Consider the following 16,291-nt stretch of genomic DNA (forward strand, 5'->3'; position numbering starts at 1 on the left):
AATTTGTAGTTGGTTTTTAAAGTACACTTGTAAGGAAAAAAAACTCTCCCTATGGGGTACTTCGGGAGGGGGAAGCCTCAGCCTCTGTAGCCTCAGGGATCCAGTTCTGGCTCACCTGAAAATTCCGTAGACAAGCACTCCTCAGACGCAGCAATATTTACCTACCTCAATCTGGCGCGGTGGTGGCTTTCCGATGGGCTCCGACTGAAATAGCCGATCTTGATTCAGTCCACTCGACTGCGCCCGTGCTGGATCATGGTAGGTAAATATTTTCCTCTCCGGGGGGCTTCTAACGCTGGATTGCCGGAATGGAGGAGGATATGGGGGGAAGTCTCATTAGTATCCAGAGGCTTCCCCCTCGTATCCCCCATCATACCGATTTCCTTTAAGTGTCGGTGCATCTTTAAAATATATCAGTGGGTTAATTAGATTTAGGGACAGTCGGTGACTAGTCTATCCATGCTATATACATGTGATAACAATAATCCAAATGTCTTACAGCATTATGTCTTCTCCAACATCCACACCAAGCCGCAGGAGGAATAAACGGGGGCGTGGCAGCAATCCTTCAACTCGTAAGTAATTTACTATTTAAAGGACCTGTTTTTTTTTTTTTTTTTCTTTACAACTCTGTATTCTTGCCAATGTTGCCAGTAGGGATGATCAATTCAATATTACAGGTTAATTTAAAGGGACTCTGAGGAGTGCCTGAATTTAAAAGAATACACTTACCTGGGGCTTCATCCAGTTCACTGTTGGCAGCGAGGTCCCACGGTGTCCTCCTGGCTCCTCTCCTTCAGCCTCCGCTGCGAGACCCTCCCCCCGTGACCGCCTAGTGTCACCTGGTTAATGACGTAATGCGTCATCACGCTGGCCGCTTTGCATCATCACGGTAGCTGGCGTGACAGGTCTGCACATGCGCGGGTTTTCCGGCCGGCGTGATGATTCATTGCGTCATTAACCAGTAAGAGCCGGCCAACACCAGGCCCGGGTGATGCCGGTAACGGGGCTGGCGGAGGCTGGAGGAGAGGAGCCAGGATGCCGTGGGACCTCGCCGCCTACGGTGAGCTGGAAGAAGCCCCAGGTAAGTGTATTCTTCAAAAATCGGGCAGGCCTCGGAGTCCCTTTAAATTGTATGCAAATTTTGCTACTTAAAATTGGACCAATGCATTTAATCATTTTCCAAACTGCATACGTTTGCATTACATTGCCAACAAATTTGGATCCTAGGAATGTCCAACTCCAGTCTTTGAGGACCATGTTCCCAATGCCAGTGGTTAGGAGGGACAGAAAGATATGTTCTTCTTGATGAATCACACCTTTCCTGATTTAGTTCCTTCAATTTAAAGGGAATTTTGAGCGGAGGAAAAAAAAAATCAACTTACCTGGGGCTTCTTCCAGTCCCCTGGAATCCTTCTGTTCCCATGACGTCGTCCTGGTACACTCTGGGCAGCAGTGGTGACCCAGGCAAAGCTGCGTTGTTGGGGGGCTACTGCGCGCATGCTGGCCGTGCTCACAGCGCCAGGAGTGTTCTGCACAGGCGCAGTAGCGAATTACGCGTACTGTGCATGCGCAGAAAATGGGCAAGGGTGCATGCAGCTAGGGGCTGCGCGTGCATAGTTGCTGCTGACTGGTGTCAAATGCCCAGCTCCGCGGGGGTCACTGCCCGGAGAGGACCAGGAGAACGTTGTGGGCACAGTAGGGGTTCATGGGGCTGTAAGTATCCCCAGGTAAGTTTATTTATTTTTTTTGTACTTAACCTCCCTGGCGGTAAGCCCGAACTGAGTTTGAGCCATGCCGCTGCGGAGGATTTCTCAGGCCCTGGTGGGCCGATTTGCATAATTTTTATTTTTTTTGGTATACGCAGCTAGCACTTTGCTAGCTACGTGTACTCTACGATCGCCACCGCTCCGTGCCGATTCGCCGCTAAAAGCGGCTATTACCTGCAACTGAGCTTGTAGAAAGCAAGTTGGCAGCAACTGTGAAACCATGTTATGCAGCTCTATCAAGCAAGGCGAAACTGCAATGTGCATTGCTACATTATTTTAGATGTATTGAACATGGCAGAAATGTGATTCCCTGAAGGTAAATTTTACATCTGCTTGCGTTGCAGTTGCTTATTCTGTTTATTCCTCTCCTTGTTTTGTTAGCTCGGAGTGAGGAGATTAATTCTCCTCCATCACAAAGACGTCGCACAGAAGAGTCTGTTGGTGAGCTCTTGCCCATGCCAACTTCACCATCTGGTGACTTGCAGAGCCCCAGTGGACAAGAGTTGCTGTTCTCCAGCCCGGCACCCTCTCGGCATTCAGGTATGGCTTGAAATGTAGTCTCATAACTGCTGTAATTCTGTGACAAGAACATTATGTAGAAATATAGTGGAAGCATGAGAACAGGTCCACATGAATGTTCTCCCTTGTAGTAGCTGATTAATCCGAGAGATGCGTTTAGAATCCTACCCCCACATACTTGAAATGCCTTTTACTGTGTAAATATAAAACAGGACATTGGAGTAAAAATGGAAACGGGTGCTGGAAGTGTGTAAAATAAGCAGTGGTCTAGTGATTGGAGATGATAAAAAGGTCCACCAGGAACCAGAGCTTACAAGACTAAACCAGAATTGCAGTGGGCTGAATGGATTTTTGGAGCTAATGATTAACTGGACATCCTGATTCTTTTGCATCCTGCAAAATTACAGCTTACACATTCTTGTTTCTGTTGAACCAAAAGTGTGCAGCAGATGACCAGAAAGATCATTTTGGGGATCTTGTCCCAATAAGTATGCAGTTGCAAGGTTTTTTGTTTTTGTTTTTTTGTTTTGTTTTTCCTCCATACTTGCCCTTTCTAACCCTACAGCTAATTGCCCTCTGTCCCAAACATTCCTCAACTCACTTTCCAGGCTTTCTAACTTTAGAAGTCATGTGACTTATGAAGTCTGCTTCATGGTATACAAACATTGTGGGGACTGGCGAAGGAGTTATTACTGGTGTAATGCTACTGAAAAGGGAACAAGCCATAGGTCTAATTTTCTAATTTTCATTACACCTGTGTCTCTAAAGTGAATTCCTAACTTGCAAAAATAAAAAGGTAGAAAGTTTGTGCTTCACAAATCCTGTTGATAAAATTGCATTTCTATTTCACTTTGCAGCTGGCAACTAATATCTGAAGCGCTATAACCCAATTTACGCCCCCCCCCAAAAAAAAAACCTCCGCGTTAGGACAGCGAGCTTAATGATTTTCCTTGTATACAAAACATGGTTAACCACTTTGGGAATGGCTGTAGTTCCACTTCGGGAATGGCTGTAGTTAAAGGGACTCCGAGCTCACGAAAAAAAGAAAAGTTGTACTCACCAGGGGCTTTCTCCAGCCCAGTGCTGGTCGGGAGGTCCCACGCCGGCGTCCTGGCTCCTCTCCTTCTCCCCGCTCCGATATAGCTGACAGGCCGCAGCCCGGGCGACACTCGGTGGAGTGTCGGGCTGCAGCTTCCGCGTATGACGCGGATTACGTCACACGCCGGCCGCCTCGCGTCATCACGGCGGCCGGCGTGAAAGTACTGCGCATGCGCGCTTTAATCGCGCATGCGCAGTACTTTCACGCCGGCCGCCGTGATGACGCGAGGCGGCCGACGTGTGACGTAATCCGCGTCATACGCGGAAGCTGCAGCCCGACACTCCGAGTGTCGCCCGGGCTGCGGCCTGTCAGCTATACCGGAGCGGGGAGAAGGAGAGGAGCCAGGACGCCGGCGTGGGACCTCCCGACCAGCACTGGGCTGGAGAAAGCCCCTGGTGAGTACAACTTTTCTTTTTTTTCGTGAGCTCGGAGTCCCTTTAAAACTATTCCACACTTGTGGCTGCCTAAGCCTGATGTGGCGTTTTTAAAGGGACTCTGAGCTCTGCATAAAATACCAATTTGGACTTGCCTGGGGCTTCCTCCAGTCCCCTGTAGCCTGCGAGGTCACCCGGCGACCTCCTGGTGCTTCTCCCAGTCCTGCTGGCTGCTCCATTAATCAGCGACGTCGTGTGCGCCCCCACTACACATGCTATGAGTCATCACGCCGGACGGTGTGAGTCCTGAGCATGCGCGGTTCAGTCTTACAGAACTGTGTATGCCTCACGCCCAGTGTTCTCCCCAGAATTTTTTTCCAGCCGGGTGGCATGAAAAAGTAGCCGGGTGGGGAGCAACCAGGGGAATGAAGGGCCAGCGCAAAAAAATGGATGTGGGCGTGGCTTAGGCGGAGCTATGACTATGGCAGGATTGGATTGTGAGCTCCTCTGAGGAAAGTCAGTGGCATGACTATGTACTCTTTAAAGTGCTGCAGGAGATGTCAGTGGAATATAAATAAATAATAATAATAATAATAATAATAATAATAATAATAATAATATGGTAGGACATATGACTATGGTAGGATTACATTGTGAGCTCCTCTACGGACAGTCAGTGACATGACTATGTAGTCTGGAAAGTGTGGCAGAAGATGTCAGTGCTATAAATGCATCATAATAAATAGGGTAAGATATTAGACTATGAAAGGATTAGATTGTGAGCTCCTCTGAGGACAGCTAGTGACATGACTATGTACTCTATAAAGTGCTGCAGGAGATGGCAGTGCTATATAAATACATAATAATACTAATATGATAGGACATTAGACTATGGTAGGAGTAAATTAGTAATTAAAGAAGACCTAAAGTGAGGGAAAGACGTTAAATGTTACTTACCTGGGGCGTCTTCCAGCCCCCTGTAGTCCTTCAGGTGCCTTGCTGTCCCCCAGGTCCTTTCTGTTGTGCAGCTGTCACACTATGTGCTGTGCCAGCCTCACGCACCTCCTATGGCCCATACTCACGAGGGACTTTTGTCGCCTCAACACGCGGCGCGCGCGTGTTGCGGCGACAGGTCGCCCGTGAGTATGGGCCGTTGCGCGCGCACCCCAAACTGTCGCCCGTCGCTCATGTCGCCATGCGATTGAAAGTTTCAATCGCATGGCGACAGTCGCCGCAGCACCTCCGCCGCAACTGTCGCTAGTCCGCGTGAGTACGCGGACTAGCGACAGCAACCTCCATTAAAGTATATGGAGCTTCCGGCGGAGGGAGGAGGAACGTCGGCGACAGCTTCCGCCTCGCCGCTGGTCCCTCTTCCGCGTGTGTACGCGGAGGGACCTGGCGAGGAGCTGTCGCCGGCCTGTCGCCCACACGCTCACGTGTGCTGGCGACAGGCAACATTTGCAGCCCGTGAGTACGGGCCATAAGATTCAGTTCCCATGGCCAGCAGCATTCTGGGCATCCGCAGTTTGTAAAATGTCTCAAATGTGCATGCACAGAATGCTCCAGGACACGGATGCACAATTGAGGAGGCACGTGGCCAGGACAGCACATGCGCAGTAGCCCAGCCAGCTAGATTTTGGAGGAACACATAATAGAGCTGACTGGGAGGACAGCGAGGGAGCTGAAGGACTACAGGTCCCAGGTAAGTAAAAATCTATATTTCTTTCCCTTTCTGTCACTTTGTCAGTCAACGAAAACTTCAGTCAGTGAAACACATATTGAGGTTTACTTAAGTTGGCCATACTTTTCTCGACTTGACAGCTGATCAACCATCCAATTTGATAATTATCAAATTGGATAAAATTGGTGCCGCCAAGAGCATGCCTAATCAACGACGCAACCTATTTTGGGACGACAGACATGCTGCAAGATGCTGGCCCACCATGTTTGATCGGTTGTGCGCGGTAACAGTGAGCGATATCTTATTGGGATGAACTACGAAACCCACAGCGCTGTTCACAAAGTGTGTAAATGTGCCCCGTGTGTATTTCTACATTACCTGTCCTTTGTTGCCCCCTGCACAGTACCCATCTGTATTCAGCTTCTTCCTCTTCCATTTGTGTCTCACGCTGCCGGCGTATAGCGCGAGTGACGTCACACACGCCACGCAATAAACGCCTGCAGCATGTGAAGTGCAAATGGAGGAGCAGGAAGCGGCAGACAGATGGGCACCATGCAGTGGGTGACACAGGACAGGTAATGTATAAATGCACACACGGGGTACATTTATACACCAGGGGGGGGGGGGGGGGGCGAGGCAGTGGATTCGGATGATTCCTGAGAGATTTCAAGCTGAAATCAATCGGGAATTGACCTGCAGTGTATGGGCACCCAACAGATCTCTCTCTAATAAGATTTGATCAGCGAGAGATTTGTCTCTTGATTGAATCTGCCCATCACTAGATGTATGGGCACCTTTACTTTAGCAGGTCAGCATTAGGACCCTGCATCTCTGCAAGCCCCGGGTCCTTATCAGTCCTGCCTGGAGGGGGGTAGGGAGAAGTTCTGGCTGAATGACTTTACAGCTGGTCTCCCTGGCTGCTTCCTGAGAACAGTTTCAGAATGGAGGGGGGTGAGGGGGACAGCAGGGCTGCTCTCACACATAAAACTCACGCAGAAGCTGCAGGCACATATAACATTCCCCTCCTGAATCCCATTCCCCGACCCGCAACTTCACTCATTGACTGGCTTTCTGACTTACGATCCTGGGAGTAGGAACACAGCGGCTGCCTGATGAGGATGTAAATGGTCCTGCCCAGTCCATGCTAATTCAATGACTGTACGAGCTCAACGAGATCTCGTACATTGAGGAGCAGAACAGTCCGGGCTTCACTATTCACAGGCACGTGCTGTCAGCCGGCGGGGATTTATGACGCAGAGGAGCAGAACAGTCCGAGCTTTAATTACAGCCACGTGTTGGCAGCCGGGCGGGAGTGTAATCTTACCCGGGCGGCGCGCCCACCCATTTGGCTCTGGGGAGAACACTGCTCACGCCAGCCAGTGTAATGGCCCATAAAGTGCACAGCGGAAGTGCGCACGGCCGCCTTCAGGCAGAAGTCACCAAATAATGGAGCTGCCGGTGGGATGCTGGGAGATCTCACTAGCTACAGGGGCTGCAGGAAGCCCCAGATGAGTCCAAATTGTTTTATGCAGAACTCAGGGTCTCTTTAACCACTTAAGGACCAGGGGATTTTCGTTTGTTCTGTGCTGCGTGGGCTCTCCAGCCCGCACAGATCGTGATTTAGGCAGGGCGATCAGACTCCTGTAAACACAGGGAATTTCTTCCCCGCGTGTTTACATTTAGTCTGCGAGCCGCGATCGGAGGCTCGCAGGCTGTTCACGGAGACACCCTCTGTGAACTGACATGGAACATTTCCATGGAAACACCACTTCGACCTGCCGACGCCTATCGGTGTTAGGCGGTCGTTGAGTGGTTAATGGTGCCGTCTTCTGTGCACAAGATGTGATAGCTTGTCCCCACCAGCAAGTTCTGTACCTTGGTCAGAAGCCATTTTCATTGGCTCCTGATCACTGAGCCAATCACTGATCAGGAAATGTGTAACGAAAAAAGTCCCTGTTCCTCATGGGGCCAGGACCTGTTAGTCCCAAATGACAATTGTTAGTCCCAAAAGCAATTGCAATTAATCCTAGTAACCTGTAAATCTAAACTCAACATTTTTTGTTTAAAAGCTGCTGTTGTACATTACTAAGTAGTTAACATAGTACTTTTGTATGTTATGAAGCCCTTCAGAGTGAACTTGACCTGAGCTCTCCCCTGACATATGGCACCCCGAGCTCCAGAGTGGAAGGCACACCAAGGAGTGGCATCCGAGGTACACCCGCCAGACAGAGACCTGATCTGGGCTCAGCCCGTAAGCTGAAGCAAGTGGATTTACAGTCTGATCAGGCAAGCTCTGCTCACATCATCCACACTCTTCATTAGGTCTGTAAATGGTTCATGTTATAACATTGTAACAATTCTCTGCAGATCTCCGCTGAAGAACTGGTCACTAATGAGCAGTCAATGGAACAGAAGTTGGTTATCTGGGGCACAGATGTCAATGTTATCACTTGCAGAGAGAAGTTTCAGGTAAGAGGATCCATTTTAATCCCACTTTTTACAGTAAAATGGTTTGGAGCAATTTGGATTTGCTGATTAAGATTTGAAAAAGTGATAAATCTTATGCAAGTAAGATAATTGAGCCTCTTGTCCATCTACTTACAGAATGCCATGTGCCTCACTTGCATTGTAGCCCTGCTTTGAATGTGTAAATTCAGTGATTATTTTTCTTCATTCTTTCAGCGGTTCATCCAGCGCTTTATTGATCTACAAGCCAACGAGGAGGAAAATGTTGGTATAGATCTGAATGAGCCGATTTACATGCAACGTTTGGAAGAGGTATGCCCAACTGATTTACAGATGAATGTTAAATATTATGAATCACTGAAGTTTTCAGCGTCTAAAAGAGAAATGTTTATCTGCTGTGCAGTCATTTAGGAAGCAACTTGATAGAACCACTATCGCAAAATTTTACAACTTAAAAATGTTTAAAATGTTTGTTTGATTCAGAATAAAATGCACTGTAAATGTATTTTTTTCCTATGTCGCTGTAGGAAGAGGGATCTGACAAGTTTTGGACTAGTCCATCACCTCAGGGTGAGGTTTTTAAAAGTACTGAATGTTAAAGAGACACTGAAGCGAAAAAAAAAATGATATAATGAATTGGTTGTGTAGTACGGATAATTGAACATTAGTAGAAAAGAAAATATTCTCATATTTTTATTTTCAGTTATATAGTGTGTTTTATGCCCTTGCATCATTATTTAATATCTGCAGTTTACACACTACTCAGCATTCTAAATGATTTTTTTTTTAGAGCAATCTTGTGAACTCTGGCAGAGAATAAGAAAATTCTTCACTGACAGTTGAGATAATAAACTTCAGAAAACAGCCCTCTCCACGACTTTGAAAGTCGTAGAGCTTAACGGCTTTTTTTGCATAGAGATAACTGGAGTTTCTTAACTCTTCCTGTACTGGAAACAATTAGACTTTTGTCTCTGATCCTAATGTTTTATTTCTTAACTGTACTACACATACAAATCATTGAATCATCATTTTTGTTTTTCACTTCAGTGTCTCTTTAACCACTTTAGCCTCCAGGACGTAGCTCCTACGTCCAAATATGCATGCTGGACGTAGGAGCTACGGCCATGAAAAAACGGAGCAGTCGGGGTTCGCAGGACCGGAACTGGTGGGGGCGCCTGTTAGGCCGGAGATCAATGAATAGGAAAGCAGTTCCCATTCATTAATCTAAGTCCCTTAGAACGATTGCTGGCTTCTATGGAGAAGCCGCGATTGTTCTGTTACACATGCCCTCTTCACTTCCTGTAAGCATGCTTACAAGAAGCCTATACCTCCACATGTCTTAATTCATAGTTTGGATGCCTTCAATGTGAATCTACAATGTTTATAGTCATGAAAATAAAGAGAACTTTTTGAATGAGGTGTGTCCAAACTTTTGGTCTGTACTGTATATATAGATAGATAGATGTAATGTTCCTAAGCTTTAAAGGGTACACAGTGGCAGAGAAACAAATGTATGTACTATCAAACTATGTATGTGTGCGCTCACAAAGATTAAACAATCACTTAATATAATTCTCAAGCAGTGATTAAAATTTCAAACTAGAGTCCATCAACTTAACTAATAGTCAATGGATCGCAGCATCAAATCACCAAGCATATGATGTAGTCTCTGTACAGTCTCCAGACTCTGCGCTCACATATACTCCAAAGGCAATCTCCTTGCAGCGATGACTCTCAAAGAAAAATAAACCAGACCATAGCGTGATACTGTATTAACACATTTCCATCTTCCCATAACACCAGTGATAGAAATATTTGTGCCTGCACCATCCACATAGGTCTCACAGGTCCTCACCATATAGTGTGGCTGCCAGGTCACAGACAGCAATAAAGCACACCAAACACAGGAATCCCGCACTTTCCCCTGTGCACCGATCACATGTGGCCTCTAACCTTATACATTTGCCGTCCAAATTATAAGACAGCTCACTCGTTTTATTTCTCCCAGCATATGCCGCAGCAGATTTACTCCAATCTAGTAACTAAAAAGCTCACCATAGCGTAAAACCGTACATTTATTAAAACATTTTTTTAAAAAGTGCACTCACATGCTTCAAAAGTAAACAAGCGTATAATAACATTTAAAAGTCCTTCCACGCCGACTCTCCTGTGCCCGAAGCTCCGCCCTACGCGTTTCGTGCATGTGCACTCATCAGCCCCAATAGTTGTTTGAGTTAATTTGCACTTTTGGATTGCTGTAATTTCTTCTTGAAATACTTTTGACTTGATGAGGAGTTTGTCTTGTGTTTGTCTAGATCAATGTGGTTGGTGAACCATTTTTGAATGTGAACTGTGATCATCTGCGATCCTTTGACCAGGACCTCTACAGACAGCTGATTTGCTATCCACAGGTAACCCATCATGTCTTCCCTTAGTGGTACATTTTATCATGGAAGAATATTGCATTTGGATTAAAACTGACACAAGTGGATTTTTTTTTTCTTTTGCGCAGGAAGTTATTCCAACCTTGGACATGGCGGTTAATCAGCTCTTCTTTGAGCGTTTTCCTGACTCGATATTGGAGCATCAGATTCAAGTCCGACCTTATAATGCTCTTAAAACAAGAAATATGAGAAGTTTAAACCCCGAGGGTGAGTATCTTTTTTTTCAAAATTTTCTCAAATATTAAGTTATAATTTCAAAGTTCTCAATTTATTTGCCTTATGAATTCCTGCACAGATATCGATCAGCTAATTACAATTGGTGGGATGGTCATCAGAACTTCCCAGATAATCCCTGAAATGCAAGAAGCCTTTTTTAAGTGTCAAGTCTGCGCTTTCACCACACGGGTTGAAATAGACCGTGGTCGCATCTCAGAACCTTCAGTATGCAAAAATTGCAACACCACGCACAGCATGGCCTTGATTCATAACCGCTCCATGTTTTCAGACAAGCAGATGGTAAGTGCATATCCTGCTTAGAATGGATATGCTTATTATGAGTTTCCTGTTGCTTCACATAAAACACTGTTGGTACAAAGTTGCTTCGATGGTCTTGTGAACATTTTTGAGGTTTAGATTACAGGTTTTGGCATATAGTAGCCCTACTACGTGTGCTGCGTAGCGGTTAGCGCTCTAGCTTTGCAGCGCTGGGTCCCCGGTTTGAATCCCAGCCAGGTCGACATCTGCAAGCAGTTTGTATGTTCTCCCCGTGTCTGTTTGGGTTTCCTCTCGCATCCCAAAAACATACAGATAAGTTAATTTGCTCCCCCTAAAATTGACTTTAGACTACAATACATACACTACACAATACATACATATAGACATAGAACTCTGGTAGGGATTAGATTGTGAGCTCCTTTGAGGGACAGTTAGTGACTAGACTATATACTATGTATAGCGCTGCGGAAGATGTTGGTGCTATATAAATACATTAATGTTTTAAAGGGAAGTGAAGTCCTTTTTTTTTTTTTTTTTCTTTTAGGTTTTGTTTTGTGGCCAGTTACTTGGGGCTTCCTTCAGCCCCCTGAAGTCTTCCTGGTCCCTCTATCCTTCCACATTGCTCTGTTCCCCTTGTATCCCCCTCTGCAAGCTGGGTGAGCTGCTGGCCACTGCGCAGCACTGGATTAATCACCCTCCCATGCAGGGCTGTGGAGTCGGGGCAATTTTTGGGTACTCTGAGTCGGGAGAAAATGCACGGACTCCTAATGAATTTAAACTGTAATTAAAATAGAACATGATAAAACGTTCTATTTCTCAGATAATAGTCATCATAAATTTATATATACAGTAATAGCTCTGCTTAGTCCACAAGAATGAAATATACCAATCAAAATATAGTTACTTGTGCTGCTTCAATAAAGCAGTCCCTGTATTTTTAAAGACAGATATAAATATCTGACTGTTGTCAAAGGAATGTAGGGTTAATCCTTTTAAGAATGACACTGTACAGTATATACAGTGGAGGAAATAATTATTTGACCCCTCACTGATTTTGTAAGTTTGTCCAATGACAAAGAAATGAAAAGTCTCAGAACAGTATCATTTCAATGGTAGGTTTATTTTAACAGTGGCAGATAGCACATCAAAAGGAAAATCGAAAAAATAACCTTAAATAAAAGATAGCAACTGATTTGCATTTCATTGAGTGAAATAAGTTTTTGAACCCTCTAACAATAAAAGACTTAATACTTAGTGGAAAAACCCTTGTTTGCAAGCACAGAGGTCAAACGTTTCTTGTAATTGATGACCAAGTTTGCATTTTAGGAGGAATGTTGGTCCACTCCTCTTTGCAGATCATCTCTAAATCCCTAAGGTTTCGAGGCTCTCTGTGCAACTCTGAGCTTGAGCTCCCTCCATAGGTTTTCTATTGGATTAAGGTCCGGAGACTGACTAGGCCACTCCATGACCTTAATGTGCTTCTTCTTGAGCCACTCCTTTGTTGCCTTTGCTGTATGTTTTGGGTCATTGTCGTGTTGGAACACCCATCCACGACCCATTTTCAGTTTCCTGGCAGAGGAAAGGAGGTTGTCGTTCAGGATTTCCCGATACATGGCTCCGTCCATTTTCCTGTTAATGCGATTAAGTTGCCCTGTGCCCTTAGCAGAAAAACACCCCCAAAGCAAAATGTTTCCACCCCCATGCTTGACGGTGGGGACGGTGTTTTGGGGGTCATAGGCAGCATTTTTCTTCCTCCAAACACAGTGAGTTGAGTTAATGCCAAAGAGCTCTATTTTGGTCTCATCAGACCACAGCACCTTCTCCCAGTCACTCACAGAATCATTCAGGTGTTCATTGGCAAACTTCAGACGGGCCTGCACATGTGCCGCCTTGAGCAGGGGGACCTTGCGAGCCCTGCAGGATTTTAATCCATTGCGGTGTAATGTTTCCAATGGTTTTCTTGGCGACTGTGGTCCCTGCTAATTTGAGGTCATTCACTAACTCCTCCCGTGTAGTTCTAGGATGCTTTTTCACCCTTCTCAGAACCATTGACACCCCACGAGGTGAGATCTTGCGTGGAGCCCCAGAGCGAGGTCGATTGATGGTCATTTTGTGCTCCTTCCATTTTCAAACAATCGCACCAACAGTTGTCACCTTCTCTCCCAGCTTCTTGCTAATGGTTTTGTAGCCCATTCCAGCCTTGTGCAGGTCTACAATTTTGTCTCTGACATCCTTGGACAGCTCTTTGGTCTTTCCCATGTTGGAGAGTTTGGAGTTGCTTGCTTGATTGATTCTGTGGACAGGTGTCTTTTATACAGGTGACTAGTTAAGACAGGTGTCCTTAATGAGGGTGACTAATTGAGTAGAAGTGTCTAACCACTCTGTGGGAGCCAGAACTCTTAATGGTTGGTAGGGGTTCAAAAACGTATTTCACTCAATGAAATGCAAATCAGTTGCTATCTTTTATTTAAGGTTATTTTTTCGATTTTCCTTTTGATGTGCTATCTGCCACTGTTAAAATAAACCTACCATTGAAATGATACTGTTCTGAGACTTCATTTCTTTGTCATTGGACAAACTTACAAAATCAGTGAGGGGTCAAATAATTATTTCCTCCACTGTATGTGTACACAGAAATCTTTTATATACAGTATATACTAAATAACATCTATGCTGTAAGAATAAAGCCTGATGTGTAGCTGTGTCACTAAGAGATGGTCAGTGAGATGGAAATAATTCTGTGTTGATGCTGGTTTATGCAAATGTATGCACTCCCTTTGCTCATGAAATAAAATAATTTGATATGTTTGGTGACTACGAATTAAAGAGTACCTGAGACAGATGAAGGTGTGTTTTTTTTTTTTTTTTTGTTTTTTTTTTTTTAATACGTACCTGGGGCTTCCCCATTCAGTCTAATCCAGTCGCTGTCGTCCTCCACCACCTGGATATTTTGCTATGAGTCCCGGTAATTAAGCCAGTCAGCGCAGTCCAGCCATGTGCCGCTCCCACAGCCAGGAACATTCTGCACCTGTGCAATAGTGCTGCGCAGGTGTAGTACTCTCCCAGCGGCGGAGTGTGTGCATGCGCACTACGCCTGACTGGCTCACGTACCTGGACCCATAGCAGAAGATCCAGGTGGCGGAGGAGGACAGCAAGGGACCGATTAGTCTGAAGGGGGCTGGAGGAAGCGCCATGTATGTGTAAAACTTTAATTTCATCTCTCAGGTTTACTTTGTTACACAGTAGTACTATATACTCTACATATGCACTCCCCACAGAGTTGCAGGGAATCCACTGAGAATGTTGTGCACATTGAACACAGAGGTGTTGTCTATCACCCATAAACCTGGTTCAGATTGTACATGAAGAATGTGTAATAGAGGAAGAATCGCCTCATTCTTCTGCTGAGTACCTGCACATCACTCTTACATGTACCCACAGTTACATTGCCTAGGGCCTGAGAGATGTTCTTTATTCCTGTCTTCTACAAGTACTCTTACCAAGGACTAGTTTTAGTCCATGACTAAAAGTATTAGAGGCAGAAGATCAGCCGGCTAGCCAGGTAACTGTTTAAAGAGAATCTGTATTGTTAAAAATCGCACAAAAGTAAACATACCAGTGCGTTAGGGGACATCTCCTATTACCCTCTGTCACAATTTTGCCGCTCCTCGCCGCATTAAAAGTGGTTAAAAACAGTGCTGCAGTAAGCCAGAACACATTAGAATAGCTTTTTGAACTTGTAGGATGATAAAAAACAGGATGCAATTTTTGTTACAGAGTCTCTTTAAAAGGGAATAAATATGGCAGCCTCCATATCCCTCTCACTTCAGTTGTGTTTTAAAATTCCTAAGCGTTGGCAGTTAAAAAGATGCATTTCATGTTACATACTTTCAATCAACAAAATTGTTAAATGCAAATTAGGAGTCTGTGGAATCCTAACCTAAGTCGGTGGAATTTTGTACCGACTCCACAGCCCTGCTCCCATAGCAAGGAGCGTTTTGAGAGCAGAGGAATGGAGCAGCATGGGGCAAGGAAGACTTCAGAAAACCCTACGTGAGTAATTGGCAGAAACACACATGCACACACTCCGCCACTGGGAGCGTACTACACCTGCACAGCACTATTGCGCAGGTGCAGAATGCTCCTGGCTGTGGGAGCGGCACGTGCCTGGACTGCGCTGATTGGCTGAATTACCGGGACTCGTAGCAGAAGCTCCAGGTGGTGGAAGAGGACAGCGAGGGACTGATTGGCCTGAAGGGGCTGGAGGAAGCCCCAGATATGTATAAAAACTTCTTTTCATCCGTCTCAGGTACCCTTTAATTCGTAGTCATCAAACCAAATTTTAACAACATATCAAATTGAGTTCATGAGCAAAGGGAGTGCATACATTTGCATAAACCAGCATCAGCGCAGAATTATTTCCATCTCATTGACCATCTCTATTAGTGACACGGCTACACATCAGGCTTTATTCTTACAGCATAGATGTTGTTTAGTGTATATAAGATTCCTGTGTGCACATCAAATATACAGTCACAATCAGATATGTATATCTGACTTAAAAAATACGGGGACTGCTTTATTGAAGCAGCACTAGTAACTATTTTTGATTGGTTTATTTCATTTTTTTGGACTAAGCAGAGCTATTACTGTATATGGGGACTGCTTTATTGAAGCAGCACTAGTAACTATTTTTGATTGGTTTATTTCATTTTTTTGGACTAAGTAGAGCTATTACTGTATATATAAATGATGACTATCTGAGAAATAGAACATTTTATCATATTTTCTATTTTAATTAGTTTAAATTTGTTAGGAGTCGGTGCATTTTTTTTCCCCGACTCAGACTCCAGGTACCCAAAAATTGTTCCGACTCCTCAACTCCGACTCCACAGCCCTGCTTCTCACTTCATGTATTACCCCTTGATGAATATAGTCTTTACATTGAGAACGTGTTGCACACAGTTTGACTACAGCTATAGTATGTAGTTTAGATCCTTATGTTTCAAGGTCTTGTTTTCAGATCAAGCTGCAAGAATCTCCTGAAGATATGCCAGCTGGACAAACCCCTCACACAATCATTTTATATGCTCACAATGATTTGGTAGACAAAGTGCAGCCTGGAGACAGGGTGAATGTGACAGGTATGTGTATGGCTTATCCGTCAAACTTTATTTACCACAAGATTAAAAACCCATTTAAAAGGAAAACGAAATAAAAAAAGTACAAGACCTTACTTTTGCCTCACAGGGTCGACATAGTGTAGCAGGTGTGCAGCCGGCTCACTCACTCCAGAGCTCTGACCTGATGCTGTTCCTGCTGTCTACCTGTCTGTGCTCCCATCCACTAACACTAGTTGTATGTGCCACCTACTGTTAGAGCACTTTTATTAAAAAAAAATCTGGATTAATGCATGAGGTATTCTCAACAGTGGCGCGCAGGTT

General features: G+C 45.0%; 1 protein-coding gene across 2 annotated transcripts in view; it reads left to right on the forward strand.

Annotated features, from left to right (window-relative positions):
- Window positions 1–16,291, forward strand: part of MCM4 (minichromosome maintenance complex component 4) — a 30,931-nt gene that overhangs the window by 2,088 nt on the left and 12,552 nt on the right. The window contains exons 2-10 of one of the 2 annotated variants that reach the window (XM_068237360.1): window positions 502–575; window positions 2,151–2,309; window positions 7,565–7,728; window positions 7,810–7,911; window positions 8,125–8,220; window positions 10,224–10,319; window positions 10,421–10,559; window positions 10,648–10,868; window positions 15,871–15,991. In XM_068237360.1, coding sequence (XP_068093461.1) covers window positions 506–575; window positions 2,151–2,309; window positions 7,565–7,728; window positions 7,810–7,911; window positions 8,125–8,220; window positions 10,224–10,319; window positions 10,421–10,559; window positions 10,648–10,868; window positions 15,871–15,991 — 1,168 coding nt within the window. In that variant the 5' untranslated portion in view covers window positions 502–505. Of the gene's footprint in view, window positions 1–490; window positions 576–2,150; window positions 2,310–7,564; window positions 7,729–7,809; window positions 7,912–8,124; window positions 8,221–10,223; window positions 10,320–10,420; window positions 10,560–10,647; window positions 10,869–15,870; window positions 15,992–16,291 lie in introns of those variants that run through there. The other variant, XM_068237359.1, reaches the window with a different exon arrangement.

Source organism: Hyperolius riggenbachi, chromosome 5 (genome assembly GCF_040937935.1).
Source record: "Hyperolius riggenbachi isolate aHypRig1 chromosome 5, aHypRig1.pri, whole genome shotgun sequence".
Taxonomy (NCBI): Eukaryota; Metazoa; Chordata; class Amphibia; order Anura; family Hyperoliidae; genus Hyperolius; species Hyperolius riggenbachi.